The sequence below is a fragment of the Pinus tabuliformis genome, chromosome 2_1 (genome assembly GCF_031772625.1).
Source record: "Pinus tabuliformis cultivar Carrire ecotype Pingquan chromosome 2_1, CPIR1, whole genome shotgun sequence".
Classification (NCBI taxonomy): Eukaryota; Viridiplantae; Streptophyta; class Pinopsida; order Pinales; family Pinaceae; genus Pinus; species Pinus tabuliformis.
Genome location: NC_142299.1, coordinates 314,109,952 through 314,131,387, shown reverse-complemented (window position 1 = coordinate 314,131,387; position 21,436 = coordinate 314,109,952). Strand labels below are relative to the sequence as shown.

The following is a 21,436-nucleotide window of genomic DNA, read 5'->3' as shown; positions in this document are numbered from 1 at the left end:
GCCAAAATTTCTTTCGAAATCATAATCAATTCCCCTTCTTCGTCCAATGGTGGAAGCTCAGTAGAAGTGACAATGTGTTGCCCCAGGGCTTTCTTGACGCATGAAACATGGAAGACATTATTTATCTTACACACCTTTGGAAGCTCTAGCTCTTAGGCCACCTCTCCTATACGCCTCACAATTCTATAAGGTCCATAGAATCTGTGTTTCAATTTCTCTGCCCCCTTCCTTCTAAGTGATGATTGTTGGTGGGGTTGCAAATGAAGATATACCAGGAGCCCAACCTCAAAACTATGCTCCACCCGATGTCTATCTGCATAAATCTTATGTTAATTTTGAGTGGTCTACAAATTTTCTTTGAGTTGCAGTATGTCCTAGCTCTCTTGAATCTAGTCCTTAGCTATAGGTGCCTTGTTGTCTCCAAACACCCAGTCTACAAATGTTGGTGCATCATACCCATACAGGGCTATGAAGGGAGTCATCCCAATCAACATGTGATAAGTGGTGTTATAACAATACTCTCCCAAGTGCAACCACATTATCCAAGCTTTCTAATGGCCCAACACATAGTTTCTCAAATAGCCCTCCAACCATGTGTTGACTATCTCAGTCTGCCCATCTCTTTGTGAGTGGTAAGTAGTACTCGACGTTAACTCTATCCTAGTCAACCTGAACAACTCCTACCAAAATTCTCCCATGAATTTGCTGTCCTTGTCAATGATAATGGTTTTTGGCAGTCTGTGCAACCAAATTACCTCCTTGAAGAAGAACTCTGCTACCCGTGACTCCGAATATCGGGAATCTATAGTGAAGAAGTGTGCAAACTTCATGAGCTGGTCAATGACCACATAAATGCAGTCCTTTTCTTGCACCTGAGGTAACCCCATGATGAAGTCCATTGAATTGCTTTCCCATTGTTGTTCTGGAATAAGAAGTGGCTGAAGTAACCCTGCTAGATGAGTATGCTTTGCTTTATTTTCTTGGAAGATATTGCACTCTCATGAATTTTAGATAGAGGAGGAATGACCTGTTGTAGAGTTTTGTAGTCCGAAACGTTGGGTTCACAAAACTCTACAACAGGTCATTCCTCCTCTATCTAAAACCATCCTCACCTGTATGGATTCACTATTTAACAACTCTCATGAATCTCAACATATCTGTCTTAAGGCCCTTCCATGTGAACCTTTCCTTGATTTTCTTGTACGTTTTCAAGTACCCAGCGTTCCCTGCCAGTTGTAAGCAGTGCGCGACATGCATGATCATTTCCTTAAGCTGGGATTCTGGTACCCGGTAGATCCTATCTTGGTAATAGATGGTGTCATCAATAACACAGTACTTGTCAACCTGGGTCAAACCATCAAGGATCTCACAAGCAAACTTGTTCTTGGAGTACTCAACCTGTAGAAGAGATTTCCAACGAGCTGAAATCTCCATGAGAGAGAGAGTGGGTGGTATTCTAGAAAGGGCATCGGCTATCACGTTGGCTTTTCCATTCACATACACGATCTCAAAATCATATGCCTGAAGTGTACTGATCCACTTTTGTTGTCGCTCACTCGACTTTTTATGCTCCATGAGGAACCTTAAGCTGTTATGATCCGTCTTTACCTTAAATTTGTTCCCCAACAAGTACGGTATGAATTTGGTCAATGCATGCATAATGGCCAACATCTCTTTGTCATATATCAAGTAATGCCGCTCATATTCCTTGAGTTTGTGGCTCTCAAAAACAGTGGATGGTTATTTTGCATCAATACGACTCCTATCCATCCCTGAAACATCACTCTCAACCACGAATGGCTAAGTGAAGTCTGGTAATGCGAGAAAAAGACATGAGTTCAGCTGTGAGAACCCCTTAACAAACTTCTTGTAATAGGTGTAGAGGCCTAGGAATATTTTCAGTTTTGCCACATTCTTTGGGGTAGGCCACTCGATGATTGCCTTGATTTTCTCCTAGTGTACTTGAACCTCGTTCTCCCCGATTATGTGCCCCAAATAAAGCATCTCAGTCATACCAAACTCACATTTGGACTCTTTTGCATAGAGTTGTTGTTCTTCTAAAATTCCCAACACCTCGTCCAAATGCTTGAGATGATCCTCCCAAGTCCTACTGTAAATGAGTATGTCATCAAAGAAAACCAACAAATACTTCCGCAATTGTTTGTTGAACACATGGTTCATGTAGGATTGAAATGTACCGGGCGCAATGGCCCAAATGGCATAAACAAAAGCTCATAGTGCCCATAACAACACCGAAAAGCAGTCTTCGGAATATGCTGTTGCTGAACTTTGATTTGATTGTAGCCATAGCAAAGATCTATCTTCGAGAAGTATCTGAGCCCCCTTCAGTTCATCCATTAGCTCATCAATCCTCATAATCAAATACCGGTTCTTGACTGTTTTCTTATTAAGTGCCTGATAATCAATTCACATCCTCAAGATGCCATCTTTCTTCTTGGCCAACATTGTCGAAGAAGCAAAGGGACTAGAACTAGGACGAATGTGGCCCAATCGCAACAACTCTTTGATGGTCCTTTCAATCTTGTCCTTATATACCTTGGGATGATGGTAGGGGCTAGTTATGACTGCCTGAATCCCCTCCTCTAACTCTATGACATTCTCAAATCCTCTATTTGGTGGTCTACTTGGGGGAATATCACCAAATACCTTTTGATGTTTTTAGAGCAATGATTGGATATCCTTTGGATATTTTTGTGGTTGGTCTGGTGGCTAACTGTCAGAAATATAATTCTCAACTACCCATTCTATGTCTCTTTGCCGCAACACTGCCTCCTCCATGTTGTGAGATGACACTATCTTGGGAGGATACTGATGCATGGCTCGCAAAACTACCTTTTTTCTATTATGGTCTGTTGACTCCATCTCCATCCTCCTTTGATCTGTAGTGTACCTCCCAATGGAATACAACCACTGAACTCCAAGTACTAGATTAGTATTTGGGACATCCATCACGAAAAAGTCATTTGCTAATGTGTAAGTTCCCATGGTTATTTTTTGATTGGGAATCCACCTAGTGCACTCCATCTGATGATCACCCAGTATGACCACTGTAAAGCACTCAAATTCTTTTGTCGGAATCTCCCTCTGATCCACCATAGATGCGTCTATAAAGTTGTGGGATGCCCCACTATCAATCAACACTGTCACCTTATGTCCCAATAGAACCCTCGTGACTCTGAATGTGTGGTATATAGGAAGCCCTGACATGGATGGGATAGCGAGGCCTTTATCCCTAGACTGTGATGTCTCCTCACCTGCTGCCTGGTGTCACTGTTCTTGTACCGGTTCCTCATCCTCATCACTTTCACTATTTGAATAAACCTCAATGTATTGGGCTTTGCCTGCCTTGTCCTTCCCTGCACATTTGTGCCTTGGTGCCTAAGGCTCCTGACAGCTGAAACATAGCTTTTTCTTCCTCAGTTCTTTCCAGGTCTCCTCATCCATCTTTGGTTTCTCGGTCCACTCCTTTTGGAAGGGTTTAACTTCTTTGTTCTTTGGGGGAAAGGATGGTTTAGGAGGAAATCTGCTTTTAGCAACAACATCCTGCATGTCTCTAACCCTACTGATTGCGTCTTGTAGAGTGGCAGGCTTGTAAGCCTTTACCCAACCTTGTAGAGGCTCAGATAGCTGTTCAACAAATATCACCAACCGTGCCTTGGGTATATCAGTGGCCATCACTGCTAGCCTCTGAAAATCTGAGATATATGCCTCTGGACTGCCAGTCTGCCTGAGTTATGCCAGCTCTCTGAAGTGAATCTTTGGGTCCTTGTCAAAGCGTTCAATGAGTCTTTGTGTAAACTCGTAGTAAGAGGTTATGCTGGCATGACCCAAGGTCACTAACCCATGGTACCACCACTCATGGGCCTCACCATCAAAATGTAAAGTAGCCAGCTTGATAGCATCTTACCTCGGTCATTTGATGGAGCTGGAAACGTGTCCAATTTCTGAACCCATGATCTAGTTGAACATTTCGAAGATCCATCAAAACAAGGGATGGTCACTTTCCCCACTGTTTTCTGAAGCTCCTGGTTTTGCATCATAGCCCTCTTGGCTCCTTTAGGCTTGTTTCTCATCTTGAGGTTGTAGAAGTCTATGAAAGTCATGGCAGCTTGAAAGTCCCCTGCCTCCTATATTCCTCCAAATATGCCCCAAAAGGCTCATCCTGATCAGCCTGTTCCACTTGGCCTGCTGCTGTCTCTTTTAAAAATTGTGGCATAGTGGGTCTAGATGACTTACTGTGTATATGTGGGTGGCTTTGTAAGGTTGTGCGGGCATGGCTGCCTTCTCCAATATTAGATCCTTCACCGTTAATGGGGTCCTTCTTTTGCTGCTCCCCCAATGGAATCTCGGTAGAACCTCCCAATATTGGCTAATTTCCCCAGCAGTTCCACCACCACCTTCTGGCCCTTAGCCAAATCATTTAGGATGCTAATGAAGCTGTTAAATCCTTGGTTTTCCTTATCACCCATGACTGCCCCACCTTTTTCAGACTGTACTTCCTCCACTTTTCCCTCTTCCAAAATTTCTTCTATCTCCCAAATTGGAGTGGGTTCTCTGACTTGATAGCTTCTCTTATAGGTAATGTATTGGTGGTCTTCGGAACTCATCAAATTATGTTATAGATTTCCCTTCAAACCACATGACTGTCCAAGACCATGCTCAGATACCACTGTAAGATACCCCCTTGGAATATGTTAAAATTCCCCTTAAAATTTCCCAAGTTTGTTTGAGTTAGTCATCGTGGAGTTTCGTCAAAAAAATTGCATGCATATGGCTGTAGGTGCAGTTTTTATATTTTTTATATCATACATAGATATACAATGCCAAAAAATGACCAATAAACACTTCAAATCAACAACACATGATTTATACTTATGCCCCAAAATACAAATACCACTGATATATGTTTGCCACTGCAATAAAATCCTTTTTTCCCACTGTAACAACCGAGAATTATTACAACAACAGATCTAAGGACTCAGTTATTTTAGTAGCTTGGTAACAGAGGTTACAATGCTCACTATTTAAGGGGAACTTGGTAGAATCTTTAGTAGGACAAACTCCCATGTATCAGTAACTGTCGCGTACGACACCAACAAAATAGTCTTCGGAAGTACTAGCTTCAAGATGACTGTAAATTCGGCTCTTTCCACAGAGATCTTAGCTGTGGCGTACAAACTGTTAACAACAGTCAACTCAACTAGCAAAAAGAAGTGACTCTTGGCCTCTTGTAACTGGTGTAACTTGGCCTCAAAAGGGTCAGACTTAGCCCTCAATAAAAGCAGCAACTCATTCCTCTGATAAATGAATTCGGCCAGCAAGAGGGACACAGGACTCGGTCTCTTTGCTATCAGACTCGGCCAGCTACGAAATGAACTCGACCTCCCTTGAGATGTGAAACTTTACCCCCTTTTCTCAGAACTCAGCCCAAGAAATGATAGTGCTTGGCCCTCCGGAAGTGATAGAACTCAACCTCTTGGAAGGTGTGAACTCAGCTTGTATAAGAAATATAGAATACTAAAAATCAGATAATAAATCAACTAATAACACCTTTGGCTTATTCCTTTCTGCCCATGTCTTCTTTTTCTTCAACAAGGAAGCACAATGTCGGAATTTGAGTGACACCGCTCCCACATTGGCTAGGGTGTATAGTGTCAACACTGAAATCAACAACCAGAATGAAGGTTTCCAAAAACTTAGTCTCTTTCTCAAAAGCTCATCCAAAATTCTATTTTCAAGTGAACAAATGCAAGAATGAAGAGGGACTCCTCATTTTCCCTTTTTTTATAACTCATTTGACTCTTTTGCCACCTTTTTATCTTTTTATTTTAAAAAAGTCACTTTAGTGGGTTTCCTCACATTATAATTTTAAAGTGACTTTTCGTTAGGCTAGGCCCCATCTCCTCTTTTTCCCCTTTTAGCTTTAATAAAGTTTTCTCCTAGATGAATTGTATTCTCTTGATTAATTTTCGCGTCCTAGCCTACGAGAACTTAATTAGGCTAGCAAAGTCATCCCTTGGGGACATTACAAAGGGCTGCTGCAAGTTCACTAATGCAAGAATCGATGCTTGATTGATTTTCTTCTTTAACTCTTCAAAGGCCTTATGTTAATCTTTCCCCCACTCATTGTTAGGTGTGGAGTGGTGCAACTATTGCTGAAAATGAGGCTATGAATTTCTTTAGGTACTGTGTTGCCCCAACAAAAGTCTTGACCTTCAAAATAGTTTATGGAATTGACCACTTCATGATCGCCTCCTTATTGACATGATCTATCTTTAGCTCCTCTCTACCAATCATGTACCCTCTGCCTAAGTACACCAAAGACTATTGTGCATACTCACATTTCTTGAGATTTGCCAAAATTGGGTACCTTCTTCAAAGTCTAGCACCTGCATCAAATGTGAGATGTGCTCCTCACAGGTAGCACTGTATATCAATATATCATCAAAATAAACAATAAGAATTGAATCTCGATATGGGCACATTATATCATTCTTTAATCTCATGAATGTAGTTGGTGCATTGCATAAGACTAGATGGCATGACTATCCACTTATACAAATCCTCTGTTTTTGAACTCTGTCTTTTAGGTATTTTTTTATTTGATTTGAACCTGGTGATAAACTGATTTTAAATCCAGCTTTGTAAGTGTTGTCGCACAGATTGTCACGACAACGCTCAGACCGGGGGCTATCACCCTGATCCTCGATCTCTCCGTTTAAGCCTGTCTCCTGCATCTAAGGGGGGTAGACCCTATGGGATAATGGATGACCAACTGTGGACCAGTTGGGTTTGGGAGACACGAGGGAAAACAAGCACTTATTTGATTTTATTAAGTTAATAGACCGGTGCCTTATGGAGTTAATGACAGAACAATTGTTTATCAAATGCTTGCAGAAATATGAGCTCATTAACAATCATTTACCATCAAATAACTCAAACAAAGGTTAACTTTTGCCAAATGCGAGATAATCGATAAATTCTCAATGGCTTAACAATATTCCAACAATTAAAATTCAAAAGATTGAATGCTTTAAATAACCACGAAATTTTAAATGCTAACCAGTGATCACTTTCATATAGTTATTCTTCAAATGAACATTTAAGCATGTTTAACCACATAAAAAAATGATAAATATTAATTCCACATCAAAATTTTAACTTCAGCAGAAAATATATATCACAAACATGACAAATCCTTGAGCCAAGACTGAATCCGGCAAAATATTTCCAAATTTTTGTATTATTTATATTTTCAAATAAAACAAAACTGAGTTAACTAAAGACGAAATAAATGAAACTTTAAATCTAAAATCTAAATAATACTAAAATCTAAACTAAATTAAAAGAAACCTTTTTTATTTTTTATTTTTATAAAATTAAATCTAAAATCTAAATAAAACCTAAATCTAATCTAAACTAACTTACATCTAATATATATGAAACAAAATATGAATGCTAAATAGAATGAAAACTAAATAGAACAAACAAAAAGAAAAATTCCAAATATTTATATTTTTAGGATTTTTTTTTTAATTGTTAAGATCTAAATCTAAACAAAATTAAATAAATCTAAAATTAAAACTAAAATTTAAAATCCAAATATCTAAAACCAAAAACCTAGGCCAAACTAGGGCCAAAAAAAGTTGTTGTTGTTGTTGTTTTTTTTTTTTTTTTTTAAATCTAAAGCTAACACTTAATAGAAAAATGAAACTTACAAATTTTTTACGTTTTTATTTTTTCTACTTTTTATATATTAAAACATACTCTATATATATAAACAAGAGCTAGCTCTAATCGCGTATGCATATTAAAAAAAAGAACTAACACTAAAATATATTACATTTACAATGTAAAAATAAAATTTGAAATCGAAACTTATGTACAGTTACTCTTGTCATCCACGTCTGATCTACTCTTCACTTGGTTGCTCAAATCTGTGGTTATGAGATTTTTCTTCTTCAGATTCTTCTTACGGTTCTTTGGGTTGAGCTCTGGATGCAATTTTTAGTGCTTCTCCTCTATGTGACCATCAATTTATCAGTGGTTGGTAGTATCTTTGCACTGGTTCGCTGTGGTCTTTGTCTTCTTGTCCTCCCCCCTTTCAAGTTCTTCTTCCACCCTTTGGAAGCCTATTGGTGTTCTGCTTTAAACGCTTCACTACTTTTTCTACTCGCCTATGTTTTCCAAGAACTATGCCTGTACACAAGCCTTATCCATCGTTCTGGGTTTGAACAACATCACTTGCTTTTGTAGATGGCTCTGTAGACCCTCGTTGAGCACATCTAGGTTCTTGGGGGTATTATTACCATGTTCTTGAATTTTGTGGTGTACGCTTGTACACTGTGCCACCAGATCCACTGTTCCTCTACAAACTTGATAGGGTAGAATTGGGACTTCATGGGGATTTTAAAATTGTTCCACTTAGTTACTAGGGGATCCCCATCCAGCTAAAGGGTTTCCATGTGGCTTTCCCACTAGATTAGGGCATGACCCTCTAATTTCAAATGAGCAAATGAAATTTTCTGTTCCTCATCTATGTGGTGAACAAAATAAACCTCTAAATGTTGCAATCAACGATTTAATTTGAAAGAATTGATCTCACCTTTATATGATTTGATGTCCACCTTTGCTTCAATTTTGAAGAGGGACCGTGAATGGTTCACTTTATTTGAACTTGGTTGCTCATTTTTTGGATTCTTTCTTGAACACCTTCTTTGGATCCCAATCCCTCCTTCGATTTTCCCTTTGATTAGACCTCTAAGTTGGAGCTCCCATCTTCCTCGATTAGCAATAGTTTATTGGTTAGGGATGCCATGATGAGGTTCACATTACAGTTTATATCTAACTTGTGCTTCTAGCCATGCAAACCTCTCTTTTGCTGGATCTTGAGGGTTATCATAAACTAATTTGTCAACCATGGCCAGGGTTTTATGACTTTCTTCTTAAACCGACCCGCTCCCCTACCATTTCCCCATAAAACACCTAAAGAAACGTGCTATGATCTCAATGTGATCTATAAATTGCTGTGGATATTCCATTGGACATTTTGTCACAACAAATCTATGAAAATAAACTGGAATTTGAACTATGAAGGGTTAATTCCTTGTAGATTACATATTTTTTATCACTGATTTTGTAGATTAGGCATGTAATAGATAATATGCGGAAAATAAAAAGCGGTATATACAATCGCCCACAAACCACAATGAACACCAAGATATGCTTTGGGAAACTCTTATGAGAGAAAACCCAACTAGAAGGTGAGGTTGTTTTGCTCTCTTTTGTTTGGAATGGAAATAATGCAAATACATAGGAGAAAGAACTCTCTATGGAGTTTCCTGAGACTCGTGGTGGTGGGTTGCTACAAAACACAAACCTCCTCTGTTATGCTTTCTCTTTCTATCCACACTCAACTAATCTGCTCTATTATGGAACAAAATGCAACAAAATAGAATGAAACCCTTTTCCATCCTATTGGCCCGATTGTAACACAACTAAGTTGCCAACTAGGGGTTAGATTTCATTGATTCAACCCTCAACATGAGTTACAACTCGACCTTTCTAGAGTTCTCTTCATAGTCCCCATGCGGCTAGCCCCCCTTGTCCATGAGGAATGGGGTTGGCGTGGCATCCTCTTGAATCATGGCAGATAAAACAAAAGATCAACTTTTAGGAACTCTTGCATATGGACTCCGTTTCATGTCTTTTTTCACTGTTGGAAAGGTCTAAGTGTAGAACAACGCTAGGGGGTTTGGTGCAAGTGAGACTCTTTAGACCCCAAAATACTTTGCTTAATGCCCCAAACTACCTCTAGAAGGCTTCAAATCCCAATTCGCCAACCCGCTATTATGAATAAAATATAGATATAAAATAATGTAAATATAAATAATAATAACACATCATAAATAATGATTAATCAGTGAATGAAGAGTATGTCCCTAAGGACATGACCATTCATAAAGGGACACCTGCCTAGGGTATATAAGTAGACCCTAATTCTCATTTGTAACACCATTTTCATTCATACATTTTAATATATATTTTTGTATCTTTAATGGAAATCTACATATTCCAAGTCTTTTGGAGTGTTAACCTGCTATAATGAACCTTGTTTGTTACATTGGTATCAAAGCCGTTCGATCCTTTGGCCACTTAACCGTTGCACAGACCCACGTTATCTGATCCAGGTCCTTGGCCATCAAAATTTGTCAACTTTGTTGCCGTCAAAGCGTTTTGCTACAAGAGTTTGGAATTTCTCCATTTTGCATATCTTCATTCAGGGCTTTGGCCATAAAAAAGAAGGAAAAAATATATTAAAAAATAAAAAAATATAAAAAGAATTAAAAAAAAGAGTGTTATATATATATATATAAATTAAAAAAAAAGTTAAAAAATTCAAAATAGAAAAAAATATATATAAAAAAATATTTAAAAAAAGAGATTTAAAAAAGAAAGAAAGAAAAGAGAGAAATAAATAAATATATAAAAGAAAAAGGAAAAAACACAAACGCGGTCATAGGACCGACTGCATAGCAACTATTGCCTGACAAAGCTGTGACCAACTGTTGCTCGCCCTGACCACGCTTCTCCTACCGCACTCAACTTCTGCACGACACTTCTTCGTTGTTGCAACACGCCGTGCCACCTGATATACTATTACCGACAACCCCTACAAACTTGTCCGCTACAACTGCAAGAGGTTGCCACCACTATACATCATTCATTGCTAGGTCACACACCATAGCCTTGTTGCCTCCTGCTCTAGTCGCACTGTGTCTAACCCACACTATAATTGTCGCCATTGTTTAGTTCACTAACATGTTGTAGTGTATCATTGTTTCACCATTGCCATACTTGTTGTGGATCGCAGGAGCCACCACACAGTTACACAACCTTGCAAGCCACTAATCCACTGTAAAGAAAAATCATGTCATTGAGATGTTCTGCTTGTTACATATTGTTTAAGAAAACTTTTCCAACCCATTATTAAGAGAAAAGGTGCACAAAATAAAAGGAAGGATCGTGAGAAGGGTTCTCTGTCACATAAAGTGCTGTCAAATCAATTTTGGAACAAGGTCTTCAAAGGTCATGTCTGGACATAAAATACCTTATACGTTATACCCTTACGACAGTCAAGGAGTGGCCAATATATTATATTGAACGAAACAAATAAAAGTAAGGAATAATTATTTAGGTGTGCTTTTTCCTTTACAAAGTTATTTCTTCATAGTAAAAATGATCAAAAGGTGAATTAAAAATAAAGGGACAACTACTACTATTCAATTAAAATTCAAAGCAAGTACAAGGAAAACATTATAAGATGACACCTACAAACTACCTTAAAAGTGAGTGAGATTTTAAAGAGAGTTACTTTTTGAAATTCTACTAAAATAATATTTTAGTTAAAAAAATTAAAAGAGTATTTTAGGATTCTTTAAAAAAAGAGATAATTAAAAAAATATTATTAGAAAAAAGGGTTATTTTCTAAACCCTAAGTCCATCTCAACAAAACAAAATGGAGTCAAACATTGAAGAAAAAAGAACAGATTCTAATCTTGAAATGAAAAAAAAGAAGATTTCCGAAAACCTCGCGTAATTATGCTTCAGTGCTATTCATAATTAAAGGTTCTATTGCAGGGAAAGATTTAATATTGCTATTTCACTTGCCGAAGACAAAATTTTTATAAAGCCTAAAATCGCAACCCAATTAGTGATTTCCGAGTCAAATATAATCGAAAAATTAGACTTTTGGCAGCAAAAAATATGACATAACCAATTTACAGTTAAAGATAAGGGATTATACATTTATATCGCAATTCTGAGTTCAAACCCTATGGAACACTCAACATTATTTTGGGTTCCCCCTAGACGAAAACTCTAGGATCCTTCATCTTAAATACAAAGAAGAAGCTTTTAACATTTTTCTACAGGAAGAAGAAAATAACACTTTCGGACGTTACCCAAAAGCCAAATTCAGTAACACCAGAAGACATACAAGATATCTCAAAGGTAATTTTTTAAGAAGGTAAAAAAGTACAACAAAATATGCAAAGAGAAGTTGACAAGATCACCACTGAAGTTTCTCGGCTTAAAGACCATAGTGAAAATTTACAGACGCAAATTAAGAAGCTTAAGAAGGATAAGAAGTCATTGGAAAACAAGGTACAACAACTTATCGAGAATGAAGCATCGAATGTAGAAGTCCAAGTTGAAGAAAAAGGAATAAATTTCGATTTAGTGAATATCACAACTCAAGAAAAAGACAAGCTAGTTGAAGAAAAGACACACTTAGATGTTGCAGTTCAGATGATGAACATCCCAAGTGAAGGTTTTGTAACCAACTCAACAACATCGTCTCTTGAAGTAAATCAGAATATTGCCACATACATGATAAAGGGAAACCAAACCACAAGAACACCCTATCGACATTCGAATCAGAAGAGCAGACAACTCGATCAAACTGTATTTCTGGATCACTTAGATCATAAACAACAAATTTTTGTTCCAAAGACTACTAATGTCAGTGCAATTCAGTCTTGTGATAATAGTTCACACAAAGTATCCAGTAACCGTAAGATTCTGCAAAAGATTGATTTAGGATGGTTAGATCCTTTCTCAGTGCGACAATTTTGTTTATCACTTAGAGGATCATATCATCTTGTATCAACAAAGATGATGGTTCCAAGACAAGAAGACACTCAAAATAGAAAAAGAGATCAAGCTTTTTCATCAGTAAGCTTTGAGGACAAAGCTTTTTGAGGATTACGACAATGTTATGAACAAAATATAGATTTAAAATAATGTAAATATAAATAATAATAACACATCATAAATAATGATTAATTAGTTAATGAAGAGGTATGTGTTGGGAACTGGGTAGGGCAAAGATTAATTCAAATTCTCTTACATGATAATTGCTTGCGTTATATCTTTACTTATTATATTTTTTCATCACTATTACAGTGTTCAATACATCAAACAACTATCAAAACAATAACATTAGTGACACAATAGTTAGGCTCCAAGCTAGGGCTAAAACCCCTCCTCTTGAGGGGAAAAACCCGCAAAATCTCTTCTTATAGATACTTCAATTGACAAATACCAAGACCCTTGACAAATACACTTGACACCAGTTCACTTTCAAGACACTTGTCACTATACTCCTCGGCCTTCACACTTCTGTCCTTCTTCTTCGCATTGTGTGGCACTGTCACCTAGAGAGTCTCGATCTCTATCTCGCAGTTCTTGACACAATCCTTCTCAGCCTCTACTGATCTCTTTCTTCGGTCCACAAGAGTCTCCTGACTTCGGTCTCCTTCCAACACTGTTTTGCACTTGATATAGCCCTTAATCGAATTACTACTGCCCTAGAACAGTCTTTGGTCCTTCGTTAATATTGTAGAGATGAGACAGACTTAGTCCAAAATCTTTTGAGACACTTACACACTATTGTAGCCTTTCCTCCTCATTGTACTACCCTTATCAATTCGCGCTGTTGTAGATCAAATGTGTCTGAATTGCTTGGTGCTACAATGAGTTCAAGTCACTCTTTATATAGTAACTTATCCTTGCTATCTAGGCCGACATGAGATCTTGGAGGTAAGCCGACTTCTTCACAAGGAGAATATTGCCTTTCTTTAAGCCAACCACAAGAGGGATAGTGACAATGTCTTAGAGTGCAACTTTTACATAAATGACATGTCTTTCACATGTGTAACATGACTTCATATACATGACTTTCTTAATTATATTTATGACAAGACGACAAACTCCTAAAGACATCAAGAAGTCTTTGACCTATAATAAAACTCCTTGCTCATGAAACCCATGAGACAAGCATTACAAAAATATATTTTATTATCTTTGCCTTCTTCATTACATAAATTCATAATTACAAGTCATTATGAAAACCGAACCTAGTTACATTCTACACCTAGTTACATTCTACAACAATAGGTCCCTAAGGACATGACCATTCATAAAAGGACACCTGTCTAGGGTATATAAGCAGACCTTCATTCTCATATGTAACACCATTCTCATTCATACATTTTAATATATATTCTTGTATCTTAAATGGATATCTACATATTCCAAGTCTTTTGGAGTGTTAACCTGCTATAACGAACCTTGTTTTTTAGACCCGCCTGAAAAAATGGCCTTGTAAGCTGATTCCTCCACTTTTTGACTCTGAAAGCATCAAGATGTATGACAAATATAATATAATGATTCAATCCAGATCAAGGAACCAAAAATTGTTTCCAAAATTAATGCAAGTAGATCCAACAAGGCACTAATGGAGAGATGAAAGGGACCTCAGGCTCCAGTTGTGACTAGGAAGGATCTTCAAGGCAAAGGAACATGAAAATGGCCTGTAGAAGTTGAATGAAGCTCCTCCACAATATCACACAATATGTATATGGGCTTAATAGGTACACATATATATTTATCATCATTAGGATCAATTGTGATTGTGTGAAGAGTCCAGGTTTTTCTGTTGCAAGGACAACATGTTTCTTGCATTACATTGCCTCTTGAAAAACATAGATCCAATGACCTAAAAGTTATTAACAACAAATGCGACTTCCATGAAAGACTTGATGCCAAGTGGCTGATTATTCTTAATGTCTCTGGTTGTTTCCAAGTGAAATTTGCATAACTTTCTTTGTTGGGGAACTTTACTAAGCTGAGTGGTAAGTGTGGGAGGCCAAGATAATGCTAGAAACAATCTGATAGTTCCTTTGCAGGAGTGAGTTCTTGAACAACCATAATAAAATTCATTTTTAAGCCTTGCTTAGCACAGCTGGAGAGATTTTCAATCCAAAAGAAGCTCCCATGAATATAGTTATTTCCTATTTTCTAGTCTTCTCATAACTATTTTGTTGCATCATCTTCACCAATTATTTCAAATATTCCATTTATTTACTTCATACAAACCCCTAAAATGGTGCAATAGATCAAGGATATCCAATGTAATTTGGCGCACATCTTCAGGGATTGATTGGGTTTGATGTGGAATTATCTGCAAAATGACTCTGGAGGGTACTTTCCTTATCAGGAAGGACAATTCCTTGATGGGTTTTAATGTCATTACCACTGCTAACATTTAGAATCTATATCAGTGCATCGACGATGACCATGTACAAATAGGAAGCTAAAGAACAACCTGCTTTTATTAGTTGTGGTTATAGAATGACTTTGTATTATTGGTTGCAGCCTAAGTTACCTGGTTTGCGTTTGAATTCGGGGACCAAGAAATTCAAAAGAATTCTAATGCAAAAAAAATATGATGAAATTTGCAATAAAGTTTGATAAAGACAATTAAGAGAATCCCATTGTAATTATACGTATTCAAATTTCAAACAAACACAAACACAAATATTTTGAAAATTCAAATTTGATCCAAAAATATGTAAACTTAAATGTGCTACACATATAGATACATGCATGGTTTTGTTTCTATATTGTTTAAGTTTATAAAAATGTCTGAACGTTATTTTTTGAAAATTGTTAAAATCTCTGCATGGCTGATTCAAGTCAGGATTCAATTTCCACTGTTTGAGATTTGATGAAATTTGAATTTTTTCGAAGAAATTTGCCATTTGTGGTGACCAAGGTTGTAGCTATAGGGAAACCTTGTCCATTTGCTATTTGTAGGTGGAAGGATCTATCATGTTCTGTCCACAACCACTTGCGCAGGTGCATTGGAAACCATGAGCATATCAAGAAGATGGAAACAAACAAACTTCCACTCTTCTAAGCACCCAGATATCATGTTCTTTGTCACCGTCTGGCCCAACTAACAGTCTTTTCAAGAGCCATGTTTACAAAGTATTCTTTCCTTTTTTCTTTCCTGAAAAGGGTGTTAGTTGGGCCAGACGGTGACAAGGAACATGATATCTAGGTACTTATAAGAGTGGAAGTTTGAAAAGTATAGACAATGTGCTCTCTTCTTGAACTTTATCAACTTCTTGTCCTCCTTTAAGGCCACATCTCTGAAAAGTAATGAACTGGTATTTAGTTGTTTTGAAAAGTTTTCTTTAACATTCTTTGTTTCTTCCTTTGAAGTCTGAAACAAAAAATTGAGTGCCAACTAAATAAAAGCTTTCCTAGCAATTTACTTATAGCATATTTTGTACCTATAGTCTTTAGAGTTCTGGTGTCACCCATTTCCATTCTTGTAATGTTATTTATTATAATATTTTGAGTTCAGCAGATGTATAGAAAAGGAATTACCTCTATCATGATTTCTAAAGTCTCTCTTTCATTCTTGAATTTATCAGGATCTGTTTCTTCTTCTTTTAACATCTGGAAGGGATCCTGGCATAATACCTCGGAATGAACACCCTCCCGAACCAGAAGAAGATTATGATGCTTCGACTCCACCTGCAGATTGGGGAGGTGGGCAGACACCACGCCTAAGATTACCACGTACAAAGGATATAATGGTCAATGGTGTTGCAGTTAAGATCAAGTTTTGTGATACTTGCATGTTGTATCGTCCTCCTCGTTGTTCACATTGTTCTATATGCAACAACTGTGTGGAACGATTTGATCACCATTGCCCATGGGTTGGGCAATGCATTGGACAAGTATGTTATGATTCCTCACTGATCAATGATGAAAACACCATTTTTGAAGATTGGGGCTGTATAAGTTGTTTATTTGTTTGTTGCAAGGAACATAGACTCATTGAATATTAAAGGGCAAATTTATCACTGTTCTTCACTCGCTTCTTCTATTTTTAGTTTATTGTTTGGTTGAGTACATAAAGAGGTGCAGTAGATAAGTGACAAAATTTCATCAATTTGTAGGGATTAGTAAGTTTTCCTGCAGTGAGGTTTCTCCCAAATCTGGTGTAGTGGTGTTGGGGCGGGCTGTTCGTCTTTTGCCTTGTGCTACTAAAAAAACCATGTATTCTCTGAATAGGAATATATGTAGCATGCTACACTAAATTTGTGAAGGAAGCACTTTGGAACCTGTAAAAGCCACAAGTTTTCCATTCATTGGTCATTCATTTCACTGTCTCAATTGACTGAAGCAAAGGTGTAACAGAAACATAGTAATCTCTTTCAAAACTCTTAGCATTCAATTTTAAAATCCTATTTGTGATCATTTCTGACCATCCTGAGATTTTTCTCGCAATTTGTGATGACTAAGCTTCTACTTGAAACTATGAAAGTGGGTTTCTATTTGTGTAATATCTTTTGCTTATCACAGATTAGGTGCCATTCAGGATATATGGTCTGTTGCATATAGTTTGCAGAACTTGTGCTTGTACGTAATATGATTTTTTCATGTTTATGCTGCTACCAATTGAATCTCCTAAGTTCCCTGCCGAGTTTACCCATGCAGCTTCATCTGGTTGATATATTTTTTTCAATAGTTGTAGTTGTCGGTGATTAGCGACCTATTTGAATTACTATAGAAACTATACATTTCAATACTCATGCTCCAAGTACACTGACTTCTTTGTTGACTGTTTGTCTGCAGCGTAACTATCGGTACTTTTTTATGTTCGTATTTTCAACGACGCTTCTGTGCATATATGTATTCGCCTTTTGTTGGGTCTATATTAAGAAAATCATTGAGGAGCGTCAGATCAACGTGTGGAGGGCAATGCTAAAAACACCTGCATCGATTGTGCTTATTATCTACACATTTATTGCAGTTTGGTTTGTGGGAGGGCTGACTGCTTTTCATATCTATTTGATCAGCACAAATCAGGTAACACTTTGAACAATTTAAATTTCATTGCTTTTAAACTTGAGTCTTCCACGATTGCCTTGTTCTTCTGGCTTTAAGAATGTGGATCTCCTGAGCTTGGTTGTAACTGGCTGATTTCTATGTTCATAATTATGGTACAGTTGAATACGCTATTTTAGTGCTATTTGGTAGTTATGAAGGTTAGTTTCTGTTCCTCTGCAGACCACTTACGAGAACTTCCGCTATCGATATGATAGCAAAGTAAATCCGTACCATCGGGGGTTGGTACAGAACTTCATAGAAATATTCTTTACAAGTACACCCCCTTCAAAGAACAATTTCCGAGCAAAGGTGAGGCGAGAACCTATAGGGTACGGGGATTCTAATTCTGCAATAGACAGAGATACTTTGGATCCAAACATGGGAAAAGGAGGGGGTGACCTGGAAATGGGTAGTAAGCCTGCATGGCCATCACTGGGGTATGAAATTCCAGAAGATCCAGAAGATTTTCAGGGTCATCCTTTCGAAGGGTCAGACACAAGAGGTGGCATACAACATCCAAGACGATCCAGTTGGGGCCGAAAGAGTGGTAACTGGGAAATAACACCCGACATTATTGCTTTGGCTGCTGGAGTTGGTGGTGAAATTAGTCGAGAAAAACGGGCTAATGGAGTTAACACTCCTCCTGGGAACCGATGAATGATGGTGGTCTAAAAAAGATAGAAATGCTTTATATCTGTTGGGCATAAATCAGAACAATGCTGATCCAATGATATGATTTGTTTTCTTTGGAATTTAATTGTTGTAATATCCAGACCCTGCATATGAATCCATGTTAGGGATGACAACATTTGCTGCTCGCAATCAGGGAGAGAAACAAGTGCTCAGAGAATAGTTCACACACACTCCAAAAAATTTATGTAGAAATTCAACATTGTATTCTATAAGGAAAGATACACTGGCTATCTTTTAGATGCGAGAGGATTTTGTCTGGTTGCTTGCCCAGTCTTTCTGGAGTTGCAGAGAACTCCGTTGGAATCAAGCCTCACAATCAAGATTAAGGGCAAGTGTTTCAAGTGCAAAAACCTGACATTTATTAATTGCTGGTTTCTTGTAAGTTTATTTTGAGGATTTATTTATGGTGTTGATTGTAAATGGATGATTAGTGTAAATTTATTACTGTGGGAGGCTTTCAACGTTTTTTTTCTTATATTATTTGTGCAGTAAAAACAATTTAAACAGGGGAGGCCCAAAATATCTACTTTAGTTTTCATTATATGGTTCTTACGATAGTGAAATTGCATACCAGAATCGTAGCTTGACTTGAAGCTTATTCCTATGTTTGCAAGTAGGCATGTACTACCTTTTGCTTACCAGAATTGTAGCTTGACTTGAAGCTTATTGCTGTGTTTGCAACTAGGCATATGTTACCTTTCGCATTTTATTGAGCTTATGTAGTTGGCATATGGCTAGGTCCGCTGGGAGCTGGTATGTCTGCGTCCTACCCATGGACGGGGAACTTTTTATTTATCATCTATTGATTCAAGGGTGAGAAATGAACTGGGTGATCCTCCAAAGCATATTATCAGTACCACCCCAAAGAACAAACCAAGCCTCGAACCATTTAATCCTAGATTACATTATTTCAATCCAAAGCCATACCTCAATGACAATAAAGAATGAATAATATCGGGACTTGTTTATGTCATATGATATACCAAGTTGTGCAGTCTTATATTACGGAGATCAGTAGAGGCAGGTAGAGCAGGGAGTGATATAGGTGATTGAAAACTTGGAACGGCATTCAGTATTAAATTTCAGAGGAATCACACACAAGGGAAAGGGGAGATATATGATCAGTAGAAACTTTATTCGCTGGAGGTCTCATTCAACCCCATAGGATATATAGTTTTAAAGGTTAAAATGATATTTTATTTTTTTGCAATTTAGTTTGTCAGCTTCCTAACTCGACACCTCATATGCCTACTTTTCCAGCTACGACTATATACATTAATTTATTTCCGTTATATCTTATCATATAGTATACATTAACTGCCAAAATTGAATAAGGTTAACGCCACTATTTCGGGGAAAATCATGAAAGCGTTTTAGAAGTTGACATATATGGTTTTTTCAACGACATTCAGGAGTGTATATTGGATCATTTTATGACATGCTAGGCAATTAGTTAAACAGAATTTTTTTTTTTTTTTTTTTTTTAAGGTCCTGTAAAGATGATGTATCAAATGTGGTATCAACAACAAATATCAGGAAATATGATTAAAGCTCCTAAAGGGTTTGTATTTTCTGTCATCCTGCCTGGCAATCAATGGTCACACCACTTCATGGACATCGGTATAGCTTGTTGTATGCCGATCTATGATAACTACTGTTTCAATTTATGCATACAATAAGTACCTATGTTACACGTGCTAAACCCTATATCCACTTGTGTAGCTTGTGTCAATTAGTTTGCTTTTCTGCAGCGGTCTTTCATTGTATGCTATCCTATTAATATTTGCATGCTAGATGAATATGTGAACTTTACAATAGCAAAGGATGCCATTTAGTGCAGCAGCAGAAATCAACAGAAGACTTTAAGAACTGAATTCTTCAACAAGACCTCTTAATTTGGGCAAAAACATGTTTTAAATGATGAAATTTTAAATCATACATTATAAACTCATAACATAAAATAAAATAAATTAAAAGAGGTAAAATACACAGGAGTCCTGATTTGGACAAAATTGGGGTTTTAAGTGATGAAATTTAAGATCCTACTGGATAAAATAGAAGGGGAAACACAGACATCCAATGATTTATGCCATTTATTGCAGTCATAACCAACAGCAATTAATAAAGACATTGTTACAATTTTTAATAACAATGAAAACATAAAGAAAACATCTGCAAGACTCTGTTTTTTTAGTCTTTCATTGATGCAATGTTCACTTTTCCATTTATTTGATCACATACATGTAAAAGACTCTGAGTAAATAAAACTTTTTGAAATTTTAAGCTGTGGGAACAAAAGTAATTGATAGAAACATACATGTAAAAGATAGGAGTGAATAGAACTTTTTGAATTTATAAGATATGTGTGAGAACAAAAGTAATTTACTTGGAGCGTTGTATGGTCATATGGTCATTCTTATCCTCTTAGGGATAAATATATTCATAATATAACCTGCATAAGAAAAGTATAGTTTAATCTGGTCAGTCATTTTTGTACATGTTTTAAAGTAGATTTTATTTTTTGCAAAAGTATTTTTGGAATGTGTTTTCTGGTTGGTATTTTATATGTTTATTTATTATTATTATCATATAAAGTAATTTTTTTTTCAAGTCTAACAATTCTATTAATTCATCAAAAATGAATTATATCACATCACAATATATCAATCTTCACCTAGTCAGGCTACAGAACATTACATTTTCCTTGCGGGACTTGGGCTTTAGGATTATACCTGGGCTTCTCTTTCTTGCCTCTCCTCTTCCGAACGTTTATCCAACCCGAGGGATTGTCCGAGACAACCACTTCTTTTGCCTGAGATGTTTCTATTGTTGAGTGCTTTGACATATTTATTGGCTCCTTGTCAGTGTCTGAATGGTCTGATTCGTGGTTATGTTTTTGCAAATGCCAAAATTATGGCTGAATTTTGTGCCAAACTAATTGATGGGTGAGCTTTCTCCCCTGATGGATGAG

General features: G+C 37.0%; 1 protein-coding gene across 3 annotated transcripts in view; it reads left to right on the top strand.

Annotated features, from left to right (window-relative positions):
• The window catches only part of LOC149200113 (putative protein S-acyltransferase 7), a 96,879-nt gene extending 77,990 nt beyond the window's left edge, over positions 1-18,889 (top strand). For all 3 annotated transcript variants that reach the window (XM_089402588.1, XM_089402587.1, XM_089402589.1), the window contains 3 exons: positions 16,308-16,616; positions 17,518-17,751; positions 17,953-18,889. In XM_089402588.1, coding sequence (XP_089258714.1) covers positions 16,308-16,616; positions 17,518-17,751; positions 17,953-18,429 — 1,020 coding nt within the window. In that variant the 3' untranslated portion in view covers positions 18,430-18,889. The remainder of the gene's footprint in view (positions 1-16,307; positions 16,617-17,517; positions 17,752-17,952) is intronic.
• Positions 18,890-21,436: the final 2,547 nt, after the last annotated feature.